General features: G+C 28.5%; 2 protein-coding genes across 2 annotated transcripts; one reads left to right on the forward strand and one right to left on the reverse strand.

Annotated features, from left to right (window-relative positions):
• Positions 1-789: 789 nt before the first annotated feature.
• On the forward strand, positions 790-5,371 carry LOC108339759 (uncharacterized). The gene is made up of 13 exons (XM_017576958.2): positions 790-840; positions 1,018-1,523; positions 1,912-2,114; positions 2,194-2,391; positions 2,526-2,597; positions 2,731-2,826; positions 3,054-3,133; positions 3,305-3,383; positions 3,495-3,705; positions 3,814-4,010; positions 4,155-4,254; positions 4,421-4,510; positions 4,612-5,371. Exons 1-13 carry the CDS (start codon positions 791-793, stop codon positions 5,334-5,336), a joined length of 2,607 nt encoding a protein of 868 aa, XP_017432447.1. The 5' UTR covers position 790; the 3' UTR covers positions 5,337-5,371.
• An 881-nt stretch (positions 5,372-6,252) lies between these two features.
• On the reverse strand, positions 6,253-7,584 carry LOC108339882 (DNA damage-repair/toleration protein DRT100). Its single transcript, XM_017577104.2, has one exon. It carries the CDS (start codon positions 7,486-7,488, stop codon positions 6,394-6,396), a length of 1,095 nt encoding a protein of 364 aa, XP_017432593.1. The 5' UTR covers positions 7,489-7,584; the 3' UTR covers positions 6,253-6,393.
• Positions 7,585-20,158: the final 12,574 nt, after the last annotated feature.

A 20,158-nucleotide genomic window follows, 5' to 3' on the forward strand; every position in this document is an offset into this window, starting at 1 on the left:
TTTAAGCAAATAATTATTGTCTTCAATATAACTTATATATCCTTCTCGGTTTTAATATATAAATTAAATATTATATTAGAATTTATATTAAATCATTATTACAGAATTTTTTGAAACTTCTAAATTATAAAATCAATTTATGTTATTAAAAGAAAAGAAAATCAAAACCCATTATTGTTCATAATATAATAAAAGTAATTATAATAATTTTCTTATGAAAAATGAGAACATGGTAATTTTTATTGTATTTGGAATAAACAGTTTAAGATTTAAAAAGACGTGTGAATGAAATGAATAGAAGCATCATATTTAATGGCTTATATAACATATTCTCATGTGAAACTAGAAAAGTAATGTTTCATGCCATAACTTATTAAAACTAAATATAATTATTTTAAAAAAAAATCTTTTGCATTAATACTTATACCTTTTTGTTGCATTTATTATATGGACATTAATTAATTAACTTGCTTTTATATTTGCATAAAATTATAAAATTATATGGGACATTAATTAGCTAACTTTCTTTTTGCATAAAATTATAAAATTAGTTAATTTGTGTTTTCTTTTTCTAAATGAAGAAGGATATAATAAAAGGTCAATTCTTAACCATATCCAAAATATTTATAAAAATATGAATAAAACAAAATAAAAACTGTCAAAATTTATAAGAAAATGAGTATGTTTTTAACAGAAAATTTCTGTTGCGAAAAAGTGAGTTGTTGTTTATAGACCTTATATATATATATATATATATATATATATATATCTGTGTGTGTGTGTATCTTACATGCTTATGCTATTAACTACTTTATCTCATTTGGAAAACCAAATTCCAAGGTATTTTCCGTTTTGTTTTCGATTTAATTTGTGAAAGGTTCGAATTGTAGTTGGTTGTACACTTTAGTAGTACTTGAAGGTTAATGTTTTTGACTTTGATTTGATGATTCTGTATGTTGCTGCATTGCTTGGTTTTAGGTTCTTTAATGGAGTTGGTTTTGACTTTGAATTTTTCAGGAAGATGAAGGCTTTTGTGTCTGTGTTTGTCGTGCTGGTGTTGTGCGGTTGTGCTGCTGCTATTAAAGAATGTACAAACATTCCTACGCAATCTCATACCTTCACGCATCAGCTATTGTCATCCAAGAATGAAACGTGGAAGGAAGAGGTGATGTCTCACTACCATTTGACGCCAACGGATGAATCTGCGTGGGCTGATATGCTGCCGAGGAAGTTCTTGTCGGAACGACAACAACATGATTGGGCGGTTATGTATAAGAAAATTAAGAACATGGGTGTGTTCGAGTCACCCCAAGGTTTTCTGAAAGAAGTGCCTCTTGAGGATGTGAGGTTGCATGAGAATTCCATCCATGGCACAGCACAGCGAACAAACTTGGAGTATCTGTTGATGTTTGATGTCGACAGGTTGATTTGGAGCTTCAGGAAGACAGCGGGTTTACCCACGCCTGGTACTCCATATGGAGGATGGGAAGAACCCAAAGAAGAACTCAGGGGTCATTTTGTTGGTTAGTTTATTTCATCAATCATTCTAGATTTTGCACTTTTGTTTTTTTGCTAATTTAACTTTTGGTTTATTTATATCACCAATAATTATAGGGGTAAAATAGTTTTACAAAAGTTAATTTTTGTATTTTTAAAGAAGAGAGTGAGGGGTAATTCAGGAGTAAGTGTGGAATGGGTGTAAAATACTTCTGGTATCAAAGTACTATTGACTTTTGGATTCTGTGTTGAGTTTTCTCTGTTTTTGTCTACATAAGTGTATTTCTCATAATGTACAGCACCAAAAAATCAGCATAGAATTTGGACTGTGTGGGAAGTGATGGGGGACCAAATTCATTGATTAATGATAAAAGAACCAGAAGAAAGATCATGTCTTTTTTTTTGTGTGTGTAGGGCATTACTTGAGCGCATCATCTCTAATGTGGGCCAGCACACAGAACGATGAGCTGAAACAGAAAATGACATCTCTTGTTGCTGGTCTGTCTGCCTGTCAGGAGAAAATTGGAACGGGATATCTATCTGCATTTCCATCTGAGCTTTTTGATAGATTTGAAGCTATTCAAATAGTTTGGGCTCCATATTATACCATTCACAAGGTACCCTCATAAGTTGATTTTGATAATGAAAGTGCTTTCGACCCTATGTTGTTGGATTTCAACTATTCAGCTTTGACAGATTATGGCTGGTCTCTTGGATCAATATACATTTGCTGGAAACTCTCAAGCTCTAAAAATGGTAATTCGGATGGTTGACTACTTCTACAACAGAGTGCAAAATGTAATAACAAAGTACACTATCAATAGACACTATCAATCACTGAACACGGAAACTGGAGGAATGAATGATGTTCTTTACCGATTATACAGCATAACAGTAAGTTAATTGGTTTGTGTAATTTCTTTGGCTCTATTGTTGCCCTTTTTATTTGTTTGTGTAATTTCATGTTATACCACAAGTTACCCGCAATTATCAATTTGTAAGTGAAGTTGTTGTGTTTTTCTATGTAGGGAGATTCTAAGCATATATTTTTGGCTCAACTTTTTGACAAGCCGTGCTTTTTAGGGTTGCTTGCAGTGCAGGTAATGGTAACTGTGTTCTATATGTTATGCTGGCCTTCAAATGAAACAATTAGATATTTTAAAGTTGAAATTAAGCATTTTTATTCTGGTCTAAAAGTTGTATCTATTTTTAAAGTTCTGCTTTCCCATGCAGGCTAATGACATAGCTGACTTGCATGCTAATACGCATATCCCAATTGTCGTTGGATCTCAAAGGCGATATGAAATCACAGGCGATCCACTTCATAAGGTCAATTGCTTTACTTACAATGTAGATTACTGATATATGTAATTGTTTTCCTTAAATTGATTCACTTATATTGAGTTTAAATGAAATTGTGTTTTTTTTTTTCTTTTTTTTTCTATCGCTTTGTGTTGTAATACGTTTTTCAGTTTTTGAACTTTCAATATGTAATGCCTTGAATATAACCATGGCTTTCAACTTTCTGAGATTTTGTTCTCGTTTATTGGTGTTAGGAAATTGCAACATTCTTCATGGAAACCATAAACTCTTCTCACAGCTATGCAACTGGAGGGACATCTGTCAGCGAATTCTGGTATTAATATGTTTCATTCATTTTTAGTTTCTGCTATTCCGTACAAATTTTAAATCTTTCATTTAATAATTATTTGCTGCTAGGGCGTCAAGCAGAAGTGTTTATATCTTGCAGTAGTTCATAATCAACTCCATATTATTGCTTAACTTCTTTTTCCTATTTTTTTCATAGGAGAAATCCTAAGAGAATAGCAGATAACTTAAAAACAACAGAGAATGAAGAATCCTGCACAACTTATAATATGTTAAAGGTACAGCCATTCATTCATCATTGTATTACCTCGTTATGAAATGCTGGAGATGTTAAAAATGTGTATATTTGTGATTGTTTCGGTTGTCTTAATACAAGTAAATAATTTCAGGTTTCACGCCACCTGTTTAGATGGACCAAAGAAGTATCTTATGCAGACTATTATGAGCGTGCATTAACCAATGGAGTGCTCAGCATTCAGAGAGGAACAGATCCTGGAGTGATGATTTACATGCTTCCACTTGGTCCTGGGGTTTCCAAGGCTCATACTTACCATAGTTGGGGAACACCGTTTGACACTTTCTGGTGCTGCTATGGAACGGGTGTGCATCTGTTTTGTTTATACACTTTCAAGACTGCTTCATATTCTTCTTTTAATTCACCACTCTTATAGCCATTTTTGTTCTAAATTTACCTTTTTTATTTGTTAGGAATTGAATCATTCTCAAAGTTGGGAGATTCTATATATTTCGAGGAAGAAGGGGGAAATTCTACACTTTACATCATTCAGTACATATCGAGCTCATTTAACTGGAAATCTGGAAAAATTTTGCTCAATCAGACAGTTGTTCCAGCTGCTTCCTGGGATCCTTACTTACGAGTGACATTTACGTTTTCTCCATCTGAGGTAACTGTGAAATTGTTTTATGGGTTGTGACATCTCTCATTTTAGATTAAGCGTCTTCATAATCTGGGCATGATTCGCACTGTTACTGTGATGATTTTATTTTTCAATGTGTTAAATCCTTTTCATAATGCTTTACTTCTGCAGAAAACTTGGACTACATTGAACTTTCGAGTGCCTACTTGGACTAGTCTAGATGGTGCCAAGGGGATATTAAATGGTGAAACTTTATCTCTTCCAACTCCAGGTGTGAATCTTTTACTATCCTAAAGCAGAGATTCTATTTCTTATATGATTTCATGCACACAAGTTGCTAGAATGTTAGACCACCAAATAAAAATTAGTGCTACCAAAACACTTTCTAACACATTAACAAATGAAACATTGAGAGTGTTCTATTTTGTTGCCTCCAGCAAATTTTCTGTCAATCACAAGACAGTGGAATGCTAATGACAACCTGACCCTTCTGTTCCCCCAAACCCCAAGAACAGAGGCCATAAAAGGTAGCTTCTCAGGATAATCTGTGTGGTGATATTTTTCTGTCGGATATATTTCTAACAATTAAGTTGTCTTATTACTGATAGTGTTTCTGAACTGAATTCAGATGACAGGCCTGAATTTGCATCTACTCAAGCAATTCTTTATGGTCCTTATCTTCTTGCCGGTCATACCCTCGGTGGTGATTGGCACCTTAAATCTGGGGCAGACTGGATTACTCCTGTTCCTGCCAGTTACAATAGTCAACTAGTTTCTTTTTCCCAATACTTCAAAAATTCAACTTTTGTTTTGGCAAATTCAAACCAAACTCTGGGTATGCAAAAGTTTCCTAAATCTGGAACTGATATGGCTGTTCAGGCAACTTTTAGGCTTGTCCCAAAAGAATCTTCCTCAAAGTTTTCAACGTTAGCAGATGCTAATGATAGATCAGTGATGTTAGAACCATTTGATCTTCCTGGAATGAACGTGGTTCACCAAGGAGCAGATAAACCTCTTGTGATTGAAGATTCTTCCAAGGGCACGTCATCTTCTGTTTTTGTTGTGGTACCAGGATTAGATGGAAGAAATGGAAGCATATCTTTAGAATCACAGAGTGACAAGGGCTGCTATGTGTATAGTGATTTGAGCTCTAGCGCAGGAGTGAAGCTAAGTTGCAAATCTGATTCTGATGCTAAGTTCAACGAAGCAACAAGCTTTATTTCTCAAAAGGGACTGAGCCAATACAATCCTATCAGTTTTGTGGCTAAAGGAGTAAACAGGAACTTTCTTTTGGAGCCGTTATTCTCATTCAGAGATGAGTATTACACAGTTTATTTCAACATTGTAGGTTGATACAACTTCTCATTTTCCTTTAAATTATAATGTCACATCGCTAAGGTGAGACAGTATTTGTTTCTTAAATTGTTTCATTTTACTATTTTTATATTAATTCAAAAGTATTTATTATAACAAGTCATATTTGTGTGTTTTGGCAATTCCTGAATATTTATGTTATAATACAAGTTATTAATATTTATAAATTGAATAAGTTAATATATATAATACATTTAATGTAAAAAAATACTAATAAAAAAATATCATTGATTTACATTCATTAACTTTCTTTAATTGAAAAGCCAAATATTAATTATTTACAGAAGACATAGTCTATAATTTATTGAATTTAAAAAAATTAAATTGAATAATGTGATGTACACAGAGACCTTTATTATAGTGAATATGAATTGATAATTATATAATATTATATTTCAAATAGTAAAATTTAATTAAATACATTAAAAAAAATTTCAATTTTCTCGTATGCATTTATTTTAGTTTGAAATCAATTTTAAGCGGGACAGAGATAATTGACTATTGTCAGAACACATGCTTGTGTTACTTTTCATGTGTGCAATACTGAAAGTAGTACACTCGTTTGTTATTTGATTATTATTCTGCATTCTTACACTTGGATTTGAATGATAAAAAAGTTTGGAAAGTCTCCAAAATGCATTTTAACAGCTAAATTCATTCATTCATTCATGTGGCCACTGCTGCTTCACGTGTACTGTCTCCAAATTAAATTTTCGAACATGCATTTAAATTCAACTGCATTCCATTGTTCACAATTAATAACTCTGCTACTCTCTAAATAGAATGGTCAACCTCAGTGTGATTCGTTTTGCACACATGATAACAGAATATAATAAATTCCCCAAATCACCTTTTCAATCTAAAAACCATACACAAAAACGCAACTAAATGGAAATGAAATCCAAAATCAGAGTTAATAATCACTTCTAATTAAACATGGGAGCCTTCTGCTTTATTTTACAGAACGAAATAAAGTGACACAGTTAAGAATGGAGATGGGTGCATGTGAATGAGTGTGGGAAGTCGATAGCAGTAATTAACAAGCTTTGAGTGGCTTTCCACAGAGGCAATCGTTGTAAGCGAATGAGGAGGCATCGGTGTTACCGTAGGAGTTAGGAATTGGGCCGCAGAGGTGGTTATGGCTAAAGTCCACATACCCAATGTACGAAGCAGAAGACATAGATTTCGGTATTGGCCCTTTGAGGTTATTATACGATAAGTCCAGTAACGTGAAATAGCATGAAGCCCCAAAGGCGTCGGGTATAATACCCTCTAACATGTTGTGGCTCAAGTTCAGCTCGTTAATACCCGACGCCAACAGCCTCCCTGGTATGCTTCCCGAAAGCCTGTTATTATCCAACTTCAACGTTGACAGAACCGACATCCGGCCCAAACTTTCAGGAATCGGCCCGGATAAATGGTTATTTGACAGATCAAGATCCACCAGACGGTATATATGACAGATTGAGCCCGGGATTGACCCGGTTATTTGGTTTCCGCTTAAAAAGGCCCGACTCAACATCTGAAGCTGGCCCATGTTCTGCGGAATGGGCCCGCGGATCTTGTTGTTACGAAGGTCCAGATGCGTCAAACCAGTCAAGCTCGTCAACGTCGCCGGGATTTCGCCGGTGATTAGGTTATCGGCGGCGCTTAGGAGGCTCAGATACCGAAGCTTCCCGATGTCTGCTGGGAGAGTGCCAGAAATGCGGTTTCCGGTGAGGTCGATGATGCGGAGGAAGGAGAGCGAGGAGATGCAGCGCGGGATCTCGCCGGAGATTCCCTGCCAGTCGCTGATGATGAGGGTGGAGAGGTGAGTGAGCTTGCAAATCTCCGGCGATATGTAACCGGACATGTAATCCGGACGGTAAGGCTTCTCGAACGTGGTGTAGACTGGACCGGCGCGGAGGCTGATTTCGGCGACGCGGCGAGAGTCGCGGTCGCAGGAGACGCCGAGCCAGTTGCCGCAGCAGTCGGTGCCGGTCCAGGAGTTGAATATTCCGTTGCGAGATTCATGGAGAGCGGATTTGAAGTGTAGCAGCGCGGCCAGGTCCGACGGCGAACACGACCGAACTGCGGAGGAAAATGCGAGTAGTAACAGCAGCGTTAGCGGCGTGAACCAGATTCCAGCCATTGTGGTTTAGGAAGAGAGGGAAAGAGAAAGTCCAGAGATGCGCGATGCCTGCATGCATGAGAGTTATCGACCTGACATGGGTATTTATAATGTCAACTTGATCTGTTTACTGAATCTCGCCATCCTGTTCCTTTCTTAGAACTTTTTATTTATTCCAAGTTCTAATTACAAAATAAAAGAATGCTGCTACACTGCTCATCAGCAGAATTTAATAATTGAATAGGGAAATCCTGCTCATGCTCCTGCACTCTTCGCCTTAGTCAACTTCATTTTTCTCAGCAAAAAATTCAATAATTGAATCAAAACCCTTTGGCATAGTCAACTTAATTTGTTTTCTTAATAATGGCTGACCATGCTAAACACAAGGGACGTGTCTAAGTAAAATTTAGATTTTCTATTGAATTTTTCTGTCGTATCCCTATTCCGCTGTAAATTCAAAATATATCTATAATATTGATTTTCATATTTTAAAATATTAAAAAAAATTAAAATATCAAAAGACAATACCAAAAAATTTAGTAAAAATATGAACTCTTCTAAGTACCACATTTAAAAAAATAAGATATAAATTTTGCTACCTCCTTTAAAAGACACTGAAACTATTTATTTCTACGACATTCATATTTGCTGTATTTTTATCGAATAAAATAAAACGGTGAAACTATTTATTTAATAGTGGTGTTTGTAGAAAATCAAATTACCAGTTGCTACTTACAGACTATCTTAAGCCAACTTAATGAAAAACAATAACTTTGAATTCAGTCTACAAAGATGTGTTGATATATACATATATGTAGTACAATTTGTTCGATTAGCTTTTTCTCTTGTTTTGTATCATTGAGGAAAACTCGGATCATCACGTATAGACTATAAATTTTGTGTAAGACCTTGTCTGGAGATTCTATTTCAGTGTTATTTAAATAACATTAATGATAATGAATAAACGATGAAAATGGGAACTCAAGTTGACATTTTAGGATGACATAAAATTTAGTAAACACTTAGACTACCACTTAAGCCAATATTTTGGTCAACGTGTTTGATTACTGAAAGACGTAGGAAACTTCCAAAACCCTATAGCAATGGATCCGTGTTTAAAGGAAAATTAATTTGTCCTAACGTTCCTAGTAACAGGATTTGCGAATTCAAAAAGACTAGCCCTACTCATCACACAAATGAATGTGCAATAGCTAAAACGTTAAATCCAAACAAACAACCAAAATTGAGCCTTTTCTCAGAAGGAAAAGCAAGGGAAAATGCAAAAATAAGAGAAAGAAAAGCAATTAAAATAAAAATAATATAAAACAAAAATAGTGTGTTAATGAACAGATACAAAGAAATTTGTTACAATCAATTATATCTTTAAATAATGAATCACAATATAAATATTATATTCATATATATAACATTTTTTTTATTTTATGTGTAAAAATCTAAAAAAATGCCATTTTAAGTGATTTGAGATTCGATTATTTTAATATTAAAATATTTTAATATAAATAGTTTTATTAGGATCGAATTTCATTATTTTAAAACACATCCTTCGATAAACTATTTTTTAATTCTCTAACTTCTTTCTAATGGTTCTTTCTTTCTATTTGTCTGATTAAATTGAGATTGTAGGATTGAACTTTGAGATAAACTTTTCAATTTGGATTTATTAGTTTCTCTATTTTTATATTTTATCGATCTTTTATGCTATTTGTTGTATGTGAGCTTTTTTTCACTTGCATAATCCTTTTAGTCATTTTTCTGAGTCTATGTTGATCAATGATCATAATAGTATATCATGATCATCCTTGTTATGTTTTTATGTGTAGATAGAGTATGTGCAAGTTAGAAGGAGTTTGACTAGTTAGGATCTTATGAGCTATTGATCAAGTAAGGAAAATCAATTTCATCGCTTTTAAATTATAGATATCTTGAGATTTGTTATTTGCATGATTGAGTCATATGGTAAGTTTAATATGCTTATTTTGGTTTATTTTCGATGCTACCTAGTTGAATTTCTTGGTTGTGTTTATGTTGATTTGACAAATGGGGATTTGATCATTTGAGTTATTTGGTACGTGTCTTGACATTTAAAAATTGTTTTTGACCCAAGTACTAAGAAGGGAATACCAATTGGACCATTTGAACAAGTTTCATTTTCACAATTCACAAAAAAATTATATGATATATGATATAGTGTTGAGCAATCGCAAGTTAGCACTCAGTGCCAGTTCATTGTCCAAGATTGAGAGCATTTTAACTCTATACCGTTGGGTACCGGTATTATACCGCTAAACGCAATAAAATTTCAATGCTTTATCTTTGAGCAATGGTAGGGCACCGTTGAGAGTCATGTTTAACAACATGTCTTGATCAATATTGGTTTCAGGACACCAAGTGACATGAAAGTGTCGTTGAGCATAACATTTTGCAAAAAGAATGACGTTGAGTGCCAGAAGTGTCGCTAAGCGTTACCTTTTGTGAAAGGGTTTAGGATGAGCATCACCTTTTGTGAAGAGTTTGATGTTTGGCATCACTTATAAGCGTCAATGTATATTATAATTTTCTTATGCTATGAATTGTTTTAGATTGATTTACTATGGTTTTCTTGTATGTTTAAGATGTACTATGATGTTTTTTATCGAGTGATAACATGGTTGAGAATATGTTTGAAAAAAGTTATTAAGAGAATTTCAATGTGAAAATTTGTTTGGTGGTAATGTTTGGTGTATGAATTGTCATATAGGGGTCATAAAAGGAAATATCTTTAACTTTATTAACTATTCACACAAATAAAGTAAAATGAGTTATGTGGTGAGAGTCACATAAAATTATAATATGGACAATGTGTGGTCTTAGACGTGAATGAGACTAATCTTGTATGTGGTAGGGAGATAACTCACTTATTTATGATTCTGTAAAACATATACACCATTACAAGTACACGCCTACATTGAAACCCTATACATGTCAAAGGCATATTTGAATAATTAAGTTTAGTGTCAACTGTTTGTATGAATATATAACTAGTTGTAAGTTATACATGTCAAATTTATAAATTGATATTTTTATGATTATATTAGGCCAAATCTTTTTGCACATCAACTTACCTTAGCATTTCTTTTGGTGTTTATTAAGTCTTTTGTTTGTTTCTTTTGTCACAATCACCTCATTGATATGAGCATATAGAAGATAGTTGTTGAAACATCTCTTATGAAAGATAGAGATGAAGTGAAATTTTGTTTTTGTTCATTTATTTTTTATATGTAGTTGTTTTAAATATATTTATTATTATGTTATTTTTTTTAGATAATTACATTAATATTATATTTATAAGTTTAAGATAAAATTGTTTTGTTTTATCAATTTTAAAAACTTCTATTTTATTAGTTATAAGATGTTAAAATTCGAATGTTATAATATGATATGTTAGTTGTTAATGTACATTGATGATCACTTGTTGATTTTTTATTTATATTTATGTTATATATATATATATATATATATATATATATATAAGTTTTTTATTTTCGGTGTTCACATTTAATTTTTACATTTATCTTTTAAATATATTTTCTAAATTAAAATATTGATTTTATTAATTTTATCATTTCTTTAAATTTAACTATTTTTAATTGACTTTTTTAAACTTAACCATATTTTAATTATAAATATACTTATAAAATGAATAAAAAGTATTTATAATAAAATTATAATAAAATTTCATTTTTGATTTCATGATTATAATAATAAAAAATAGTTATTATTATTATTTTATTAGTTTTTGAAAATAAAATAAATAAATGCACTAACACTCTCATGTGTTTTCACTTGTTATAATAAAATAAAAATATTAATTTCAACTTAAATTTTTTTCATTTTTTTATTTTGCATTCTTTTACTTTTAATTTAATGATACAATCCAAACAAACAATTAATGCATTACAATAAGATATTATTAGTCTTTACTTCTTTTAATTTATTATCAATATTCTGAAATTTTTGTATAATAAAGAAATCCTTCTACCACAATTGACGGATAATCGTACATCAATAATAAAATAAAGCGCAAAATAACGTTGATAAAATGAATACTATTCTTGTTATATTATTTAAGAAATTAAAAATGAAAAAAATATATTAAAATCATAATGGTATTATTTGAAATTTTAAAACAGCTAAAATTAATGAAATATGTTCAATAAAATATATATAAAAAATTGAACAGCATAATCCAAAAGTTTGTAAAAAATGTTGTTTTCAAATAACCCTTAATGGGCTGGATCCTACAATGCACGCAACTCACAAGCCCAATAAATTGATCGTGGTCCCGTTATATAGATAGTAACTACGACAATGATTGATATATGAAATTCAGCAATCCAGAAACTTGGAACAACGTCATTACTCAATAAAGGAGACTATGAGAAAATGGTCTATCGTTAATTTGTCTGGTTAAATTGATTTCTTAATTTTTCAACATCTTCCAATCTCTTATAAATCACATACAATTAAGAAAAAAAAATCATGAAAAAAAAATGGATTATTTATTTTTTATATATGAAACAAACAAAAAATTGAATATGACACAAAAATAGTTAGTACAATTTTCAGAAAGAAAAACTACTAATTTGGGTGTTAATTTTTTAATTCAAATGTTAATTAATGTAAATGAAAGGCGCAATAAATAAAGGTTGTAGTTAGCTAGCTAGGTTGGGTTTCATGAATGTAAATGGCATGTGGGGTCACTTTCAGAAATCAGAGAGCAGAAAGTCCTCATCGTGAAATTAATTCTCAAACAGTACTAATCTTTCTACCTAAAAGTAATATCCGTAGAATTCAGATATTTTAATAAAAATATTCAAAAAATATATTTATTTTTTTGGCTGAAGAATCTTAAATTACAGTCACAACGGGAGAGTAAAAAATAATAAGAATAGTATTAACCGGTGAAAGAAAAATCCAATCTATCTAAATATTAGATCTCATATCTAACAATTATTTGTACAATTGTTTACACAAGAGAACGTGTCCTTTAACAGCTATCATGATAGTTTCTCGTGATTATCATGTTGTATTCATATGTTACAACACTACAAAATCTCATTAGTTATAATAAATTCCCTTGAGTGTGGGAAAGTAAACTCTCGATGACACCACAGTGATGTACTTTTTTAATATTCTTGTTAACTTATCTCATCAAATAATTAATAATAATTTTTTAGTTGGTCTATCAACTATATTTTTTTTATTAAATCTCACTTAATTTAAATGAAAAAAGTGTTTTATCAGTCAAAAAAGAGTTTTAGAAGAAAAATAATAGATATGACAAAAAAGTGAGTTTCCATTTTTGTAGAAGAGCTTAATTAAAATTACTATTAGTATTTTAATTATTTGTATTTATGTGTTATCCTTGTAAAATTTTGATTGATTATCCCTATAGATCATTTTACTTTAAAAAAAATTCTCTTACATTTAAAAATACTTTTGTCTAATCAATATTTATGCTGTCATTTTTTTTGTGTCTACCAATATTTGTGCTGTCATTTTTTTAATGCACCTTATTGATTCTTGGAGTTATAAAAGTTATTTTTACTGTGTTATCGTATTCATCAAAGTTTAATGTAATAATAATAATACTTCATATTCTTATACTTTTTTATTTGAACTTGTTTCTTCTTCTTTTTGTCACCCTAAGTAAGTGTTATTAGTACAAGCATTGAATTTTCATGTAAGTATTGAGTTTTAATATAAGAATAGAGTATCCTTAACATTAAAAAGTAGGATTTATTATAAAACATCTTTTAATTTCTTTCCGATTTTTTATTGTTAAAATGAAAAAGTTATTCAAGTTGTTAAATTGTTTAAAGTAGTTCTGTACATTAAATCTTATAAGATGTAGCATAAAACAGTTCTGTTTAAACATTTATTTCATAAACAGTGGTGAAAAGAAGTAAATGAACGGAGTTGTTTATAAATTGAAAATTTGTAAAATATTATTGAATTAAATATATTTTTAATTCTTACATTTTGATGTGAAATTAAAATTGCTTTTATCTCAAATTTTTATATAATTTGATTCATAATAAATATATATAGTCTACTTAATTTAAGTGTAATAAATATATTTGAATTTTTTATATTATTTAATATTTTTAGCTAAAAAAAATTAAAAATTAAATATATTTATTTTTAAATTTTGAAAACAAAAATATATTAAAGTTTAATATAAAGATAAATTACACGTATAAGTTTAGAGTATATATATATATATATATATATATATATATTTAACCCTATATTATTTAAATATTATGTTTAAAGAAAATAAATAAATGTAAATTAATTTTAACAAAATATTGTTCAAAATGTTTTTTCTAAATTATGAATGTTCTTGCTCCTGTTATGGTAATTGTAAGAAGACTTTGGCGTCGAGAAGAAACCGTAGGGGAAAACGAAGGAAATGACGCAGGTAGGGTAGGGTGTCCTTTACGGATCCCAAATTTTCCATCACTAAATAAATAAAGGTCCCACTCATTATGATTACACCTTTTTTTCTTCCCGTGTAAATAAATTAATGTCTGCGATACAAATAATTAAAATTACTTCCAAAAAGCAAAGAACTGGACTAAAAAGAAAAAAAAAAACTACTTTCATTAGTGAAAGTTAAAAAATATTAAAATTAGTTTTGTGCTCGTATTCATTAATACAACAATTCCTTTTATCGTTTAATTATCCTTGACGGAAAATATACTTATAAAATAATTAAATGAAAATTTATAATCTCAACTTTCAGATAAACATTTTTATAACATTCAATTAAAGTTTTATGATACCGTATTTTTCTCTCTTTAAATAAAACTGTATTAGAAATTTATAAATATAAATAAGAAATAAAGAGATAAATAATTATAGTTATTGTAAATTTAAAATTTATTATAATAATTAATTGATCATTTAATTTGAGTATTAGAATATTTTTTATATTTATATATATATATATATATATGCACCGATTTAAAATTAAATATAAAAATTTAAAAACACTTTGTAACGGAAACAATTTGAAGAGACTTAAAAAAATGTAAATAAATATTTTGACTGTAATTTCCTAATCTCACACCCCAAATAAAAATAAATCAAATAAAATAAAGAGAAAGAAAACCTTAATATGACTCCTAAAATATAGGAAAGGAAACAATTTAAATGAAACAATAACAGCTGTTATAGAACACGTCATAAAATATCTTAACACTTTATTCACTGATTTTAGTTTAAAAAAATACTTTTTTAACAATTTCTTTTTACAATTTTTTTACAACACCGTAGTAACTCGTGATTGATGTATTTAAAATATACATACTAATAAAATAATAATTTATAATTTATTGTCAAAAATTATTAAAAAAAAGTTTGTTAACATTTCATAATCCTTTAGTTTAATATAATAATTACATAACGAAGCTTTAAATAATTTGAGTGACAGAATACACGACCCAACGAGACAGGTGTAACCAAGTATATTTGTTTTTACCTTTTGCCAGCGCGATTAATGATCAAACATAGACAACAGATATTAAAAGAATAACTAAAGGAAAGACCTTTACATATCGGTTTTATTTTACCTGATGACAGTGGCACATGGATGCAGGGATAAATTTAAGAACAGTTTTGGTACTTTGTTTAAACAATGTCCGAAAGATATATTTATATGTAATCGTCGTCCCAGAAAAAGGTTTTTCGGTCTCACTCAAAAAGATTTTGTCTTTTAGCAGTGTGCAATGTGAAAAGATATGGGGTATCATGGTGTGATTAAGTTGCAGTACAATAGCACATTATATATACTGTAACACCCAATCAGCCTTGTCTCACAGTATTTCCCTGTTTTGCCATAACTACGGCACAATTTCATGGACAAACACGTGCCTTGACACCCTCTTCTGCATCAATTTCTGGGATGCTTATACCATTTCTTCATTCTATTATATTAAATTCAATTATTCAATTCTCTTACTCAATCTTACCAAATCTCCCACGTGAAGTCAAATTTCCCTCTTATTTATATGTTTTTTCTCAATTTCACAACGTAATTACAGTTTTTTCAAATCGATGCATAAATAATACGGTTGATATATAACTTTTTTATTATATTTAAGATAAAGTATCAAGTGTTAGAAATTAAAATTATACTTTCACTTTGTGTGTTAATGTGATATTAAATTCAATTTAAGTTTATAAAATCAGGATTTCTTTTTCAAGTTTGGTAGGGGACAGAAACATTATATTCTTTATATGATTTCTTTTTTCAGTTTGACTCTTGAGTCCAGATGTTTTGTATGTTAAATATTTTAAATTTATCTTTAGCTGGTAATTTTGTTAGTGAAGGTCTTGAAAACGTGTCTTGTTATTTTTATTGTATGTGTGTTTTATTCTTTGAACTGTTCTACCATTAATTAATTATAATAAAATATTGTTTGATAGTTTGGTAGCGCTATAAAACAGGGTTAGCATAATTGATTATTTTAATCCTTACACATCTTCATTATTAGTTTTTACTGCATACCTTTTTTTAAAACATTTCATACTAAAACTAACTATTTTACTCTATATAATTCAATTATGTTATATTACATAAAGATTGCATGATTATTTTTTTAAAAGATATATAGTTTATATCATAACTGTCTCTAAAATTTATAATGTCATTTATTTGTATATAAATCATGAAAAAAAATGTGACATATCTAAGAAATGTATTCTTAATATAAAACTTCACCAAAAGAAGAAGTATGTAATAAAAGAAAAGAAAATATATAAATATACAACTCATTTCCCACACAAGTCTCATTTCCACTTGCATCATTTTTTTTCTCACATATAAAATGTGATTATAGTATATGAACAAACCACAATCAATAGACAATAAAATAAGTTAGTATAATTCAAAATAAAACATATTTATTTTCTCATAACAAAAGCAATTTTTACAATCACAACCAATCAACTACAATAAACAAAAATTAAATGTCTACACGATACATATATTTACTATAAAATATAACTCAATTAGCTCAGTTGTCAATACTCTCAAAACTAAATGTTTGACTCTATTTCTAGAAAACACATGTATTGAGTATATTTTACTATTTTGTACTCTTCATAGTATCTCTTGCTACCAAAGAGTAATAATGTCATAGGACTGATGTTTCCCTGATAGGATAAATTTCTTGAAATTTACATGGTTTGGTCTTTAATATACTCAAAAATATAATTATTTTATCTCAATTTGTATTTACAGAAAGAATAATATTCAATAAGTTAAGAGACCTAATGATACAAATAAAAAAATTATATTTTATTTTAGTTAAGTTGTAGTATGTTTTCACTTAAGCAAAAATAAGACTAAGAACAAGATTATTTTCAACTCTACTTTCATTTGAGTGATAAAATTTTGCTTAAGAAAAAAATAGGACAAGGGGTATGATTTAGGTCTTTATTATATTTTCGTTTTAGGAAAAATCATTCGCTTGAGCAAAATATCAAAGATTTCACCATTTGTAGTAGAATAAAACCAAACCTAAAAGTTGAATAACATATCAACCAAACATACATAACTCGCTTATCACACTTTACTCATCATCACAAATTTAAATAAGAAATAATTTGTAAATCTTTACTAGTTTTTCTTTAACTTTTAGCGAACGTCAAACACTTTATGTGTTCGACACAAACAATTCTCAAAGGTAGCTCTAGTTATAAAATAAAAAATCTCAAATTGTGATATGAAAATATTATCATGATCACAAAAGAATAAAGATTTATTGAGTCACGTGCAAACTTATAAAGGTCACATGCAAACAAAATAAATTTTACTTAGGAAAAAAAACTTACACACTTTTAATTAGTGATATTCTCTGCAGTAATAATATTAAGATAAGTTTGAATATTCAAATAAATTAAAGAGAAGATTAAAATTTTAGATTTAGAAAAAAAGTTTTAGAAAGATAATAATTTTTATTTTATGTAATAAAATGAAACTTGACTGATAAAAAAATTTATTTATAATTTAATTTTTTAATAATATAATAAAAGTATTATAATTTTTAAACCATTTTCAGATCTTAGCCATACATAAATTAGTCACAATTCAAATTTGACAAAAAAAAGATTTTTTTTTCATTTTAAAGTTGTATTTATTCATAAACTTCAATTCAAATAGACAAAGATACAAATAACACATTTATTTAATAATTGTATAAAGTATGTTACACATTGTTGACCAATTATAAACAATATTGGTCAACACGCAAACCTCAAATTTATAAGTAAAGTAAATGAATATTTTACAATTGAACATGTATAACATTAATGGAAGAACTCTCTAATTTCTCATCATTTGGTGAACTCATATACTTAATATAGAGTTTACATAATGAGTCAATATATCATCTTACATGTCTCACATAAAACAAATCCAAATCCCACGTATCACATTCAATTAATACACTACACTTACATCTACTTATTCAAATATAAACTTGTAAATCTCATGTTAACACGTATATTAATTCTATATATATCACACATACGCACACATATATAAACATTCACGGTGATATAAAACTTATGTATCTCAAATATAATAAAATTTTAAAAGAAGGTAAATCTGATGAGCAATTTATAATTTGTTAAGCAAATTTGAATAAAACATTATTTTATTGTTCTCGATTTGAAATTATTAACTGAAAATTTATTTGTTAGGAAAAACTTGTTTCTACTAAACAAAATATTATTCATTTAACAAAATCTTATTTATTAGGTGAATTATAAATCCAATAAAATATTATGAAAAATATATAATTCAAAATTAAACAAACTTAGAGTAAATTAAATGATGTGAAAAAAAGTTATACATTCATAAAAGTGGAAAGTTAAGAAATAAAATAGATGACAAAACACAAAAAAGAAAATGAAAAAGAAAAGATAAAAAGAAAATTCAACCCTCAGTCTTACATGTTTGGTATGTCTTTTTAATTTATTATGTTGTAACAATGCTAGATTGGTTTTGTATTAATTCTTATAATGCACTCAATCAAGTTTGACACGGTATCTACTTTTATTTAAAGGGTTTGCATTTTTTTTTAACTTAATGAAAAGAATATTTAAGTCTTAAATTTAATGAAAAAAATATTTAAGTCTTAAATTTATAATGAAAAAAATATTTAAGTCTTAAATTTATAACTAATTATTTTGTAATATTATTGTTACATTATTGTTTAAAGCAAAAGCATGACAGGTGGGTCTGGAGATACTTAACAATATAAAAGTGGTTCTCTCCCTAAGTTTAGTTACACAATCACAAGTAACATTATTTAATTTAAAATAATTAGTATAACTTAATTTAAAATGAAAAATGATCTCATTACCTTTGATCGAGAGATGATTTATTTAAATTTACAATACTTAAAATATGATTAATTCATTTTTATTATTGATTTCTGTAATATATAAAACTTGAGTGTGAAATCTTAATTAAATTAAATTAAATTATGTATAAAGTTTTATTTGATCATTTAAAGTTTTAAACAATGAAAGTGATGCTATAGAAAGTATAAAAGTAAAACTGATGAAACTTATATATTTAACAGTGACTTAATAGAGTAGTAAAATAAAGCTTACACATAATTTTTATGTATATATAGTACTGTTGCTTATGCGATGCTTATCGTAAAATGTATCGAGTAATTTTTTTATTCTTTTCGTTTGATCAGGAGTTTCTTGCCGTAGGGTTGTTATCGTGATTAATTTTTTTTTTTATTTTAAGTAACCCCACACATCTATATACAAGAGTTTCAACGCATTACAATAAGGGTTTATAATCTTAATTTTTAAGGTGAAGATAAAATTCATGTTTATTTCAAATTATGATATAATCTTTATACTTATGAATAAATATAATTATTTTAATTTAAATATGTTAAATTTTTTAACATATAAAATATTATTTTAAATTAACGTTTTAATTATTTAAATCATTTGATATATTTATATATCGAGAATGTCATTTTTTATACATAAAAAAATTAATATCTCTAGATTAAAAATTATATCCAAATTTTGAGTAGAAAAAAAATTATAATTTCATATTTATAAACACTAAAACATATTATAAATTAAGCTACTAAATAATTTGAGAGATTTATTGCATGGGATAGGAATACGACAATTAAATTATTCATAGGCATCCCACAAAAAAGGAGGGTGGTTAAGTTTTTGTACTTTTAAATAAAAAATTGATAGAAACACTCTATTATAATAAGTAAACAGTATTAAAGATAAAAACTGTACATTAATCCTAGAATTAAATTCCAATCACGTAATGGACTAAATAATTCTAAGAACATAGCTCTGTTGTCATGTCTGACAGGCGTGCTGAATAGGACTTAATTAGTTTAAAATGAAATATAATATACGTGCTGTGTTCTGTTCAATGAATTTTAAATTTTAAAGTTGGGCAGAGTTAAACGAAAACATTTTCTTTTACTAAAAGTTTATAATAATTGAATAACCTTTTCAGTAAAAGTGTAAATCCTAAAATATAATAGTTCTTATACACTTTCAAAAATGGAAAGATTATGTTCTAAAAATTAAAAACGAAATAAAGTGTTAGGTTTATAGA

Source organism: Vigna angularis, chromosome 5, assembly GCF_016808095.1.
Source record: "Vigna angularis cultivar LongXiaoDou No.4 chromosome 5, ASM1680809v1, whole genome shotgun sequence".
NCBI classification, from domain to species: Eukaryota; Viridiplantae; Streptophyta; class Magnoliopsida; order Fabales; family Fabaceae; genus Vigna; species Vigna angularis.

Coding starts and splice junctions, on each gene's coding strand:
- LOC108339759 (XM_017576958.2), top strand. CDS start 791: ATGCTTATGCTATTAACTACTTTATCTCATTTGGAAAACCAAATTCCA. Junction 3,134..3,304: donor ACATCTGTCAGCGAATTCTG/GTATTAATATGT, acceptor TTTTTTTCATAG/GAGAAATCCTAAGAGAATAG. Junction 4,011..4,154: donor TTACGTTTTCTCCATCTGAG/GTAACTGTGAAA, acceptor TTACTTCTGCAG/AAAACTTGGACTACATTGAA.
- LOC108339882 (XM_017577104.2), bottom strand. CDS start 7,488: ATGGCTGGAATCTGGTTCACGCCGCTAACGCTGCTGTTACTACTCGCA.